General features: G+C 35.3%; 1 protein-coding gene across 6 annotated transcripts in view; it reads left to right on the forward strand.

Annotated features, from left to right (window-relative positions):
- Window positions 1-2,500, forward strand: part of lrp4 (low density lipoprotein receptor-related protein 4) — a 145,837-nt gene that overhangs the window by 141,952 nt on the left and 1,385 nt on the right. For 4 of the 6 annotated variants that reach the window (XM_087262279.1, XM_087262280.1, XM_087262283.1 and 1 more), the window contains exon 38: window positions 744-2,500. This exon is cut by the window's right edge and continues 1,385 nt beyond it. In XM_087262279.1, the coding sequence (XP_087118405.1) occupies window positions 744-1,073 (330 nt within the window). In that variant the 3' untranslated portion in view covers window positions 1,074-2,500. The remainder of the gene's footprint in view (window positions 1-743) is intronic. The other 2 variants (XM_087262281.1, XM_087262282.1) reach the window with 2 other exon arrangements.

A 2,500-nucleotide genomic window follows, 5' to 3' on the forward strand; every position in this document is an offset into this window, starting at 1 on the left:
ATTTTTAAATATTAGGAAATTACTCATGGAAACTTTAATGTATTACGCCCCATTCACACGGGGCGTCAGCTTCAACGCTTCCTATTCACTTTGAATGGGTGACGTCAGGCGTTCCCGAACTGCATTGTGGATTCTTCGGCGCCGCTTCAGAGGCGTTGCTCGCTGCAGAAGTTTGGACTTTCTCAGTGTTTCAAGCGCCAACGGAAGCATCAGCCAATCAGATCGCTGTATGCAAATACACCAGCTCAGACAGTGGCCTATTGCTGACTAATTTCATTGGCTGATGCTTCTATGACGGTCGGAACTTCAGACACGCCCTCTGTCAAGCGTTGACGCTGAAGCCCCGTGTGAATGGGGTGTCACAGTTTGGTATTTTTGCCTTCGGCACACAGCCCTCAATCAAGTTGGGTTTTTGGCCCGTCATAAGAAAAAGTTTGGGCACCCCTACTTTTAAGGGTAAAACGGGGGTGTAGTGGGGGTATTATATACTGAATTATGTAAACTGTATTATATTAACTATTGTTTAAGGGGGGTAATAATATTGACCTTAAAATGAGTGTAAAAAAAATTATATCTGCTTTTATTTTAGCCAAAATAAATCAAATAAGCCTTCATCCAGAAGAAAAAATATTATAGGAAATACTGTGAAAAATTCCTGAATCTGTTCAACATCATTTGGGAAATATCTGTAAAATGCACAGGAGGGCGAATAATTCTTCACATGTGTGGCTCTGCATGTGCAGGTTCAGGGTGTGGTGGACGGAGGCTACACTAAGGAGAAGATCCGCATTGTGGAAGGAGTGTGTCTGCTGTCGGGAGAGGATCTGTACTGGGAAGACTTGCGGCAGCTGAAGGCGTGCAGAGGGTCTGGTCTCCACAACTGCATGCGCACTGAAACCGTGTCTCTGCAGGCCAGCTCAGCGTCTCTGAACGATGGAGAAACAGAGCAGCTCCTGCAGGAGGGAGATCATCAGTCTGAGTGCTCCAGCATCAGCACCACTGCACATCACAACACACATCCAGACACCGGCTGGAGACACCAGCGTAAAACCTCCACCGAGAGCCAGGTCTGAGGGACACACAATTACACACACAGAAACTTGTTCTTATATCCTTGTGGGGACTAACGTAATGATGTTTCCAGTATACAATCCATATATTCTCTCTCCTAAAAACCCCCAACCCTCAACAATCTGCATTTTCATATTATATTTTCATTAATACTTCATTCTGTGTGATTTATACCAGTGTTTCTCAACCCTGTTCCTAAAGGCAAACCAACAGTACACATTTTCAACCTCTCCTTAATCAAACACACCTGAATCAACTCACCAAAACAGCCTGAAATGAATGGGTCAGATAAGGGAGACATCCAAAATATGTACTGTTGGCGTGCCTTCAGGAACAGGGTTGGGAAACACTGATTTATACGCATGTTTAGCCATTGGGGATCTCAATTTTAGTCCCCACGGTGACACAAGTCCCCATGAGTCTGTCTGCATTCCGGTGCCCACTTGGATATAAAAACAAGTACACATACAGACAGCAGCGGTAAAACATTTGGGATCATGAGATGCTGTTAAAAGGAGAACGAGGATACTTGCATTTGATCTAAAATACTGTGCAATTGTCTAATGTTATTGCTGTTTGAAGGAAATGCTTGCTTAGTGAATGTAGATTCAGTTGTAATTTATTACTGCGGATTTTCAGCAGTCTTCAGTGTCAAGCGATTTCTTTCCGAAATCATTATAGTGTGGGGATCTGGTGTTCAAGAAATTATTATTATTAATGTGACGTTGTTGTTAATGATAATAATAGTAATAATAATAATGATGAAAATTATATTATTATTGTTTTTTTATTGTTTTTTTTTTTTAATAAAATAAAATATTTACTATTGCTATATATTTTATTTTACTAATGTTGTTATTATAGCTATTATTATTATCAATAATTTAAATTTAAAAATTTTATTTTGTTTTTATTGCTATGAATATTGTTATTATTGTATTATTATTATTATTATTTTATTGTGGTTTTGTTTTTAATAAAATAAAATGTTTACTATTGCTATATATATATATATATATATATATATATATATATATATATATATATATTTTTTTATTATTTCTATTATTATTATCATAAATTTTCATTGTTTGTTTTTATTATATATATATATATATATATATATATATATATATATATATATATATTGTTATCATCTAATATAATTATACATGTTATTTTTTATATTATTATTTTAAATTAAAACTTTGTTTTAATGTAAGCTGCTGTATTTTACAAGTGTCTGCTTAAAATGTGTTTCTTTAGAAATCAATTAACGTAAATGCATTCATAAAGTACAATATTTTATTCCAAATATATGGTTTTATTATGAACTTTCTTAAGAAATAAAATGTGTCCCAGTTTCCACAAACTATGAAGCAGGAAGGAACACTGAAAAGAATTCATGAATCATTATTAATGATTGTGA

Source organism: Danio rerio, chromosome 7 (genome assembly GCF_052040795.2).
Source record: "Danio rerio strain M-AB ecotype USA chromosome 7, GRCz13ab, whole genome shotgun sequence".
Taxonomy (NCBI): Eukaryota; Metazoa; Chordata; class Actinopteri; order Cypriniformes; family Danionidae; genus Danio; species Danio rerio.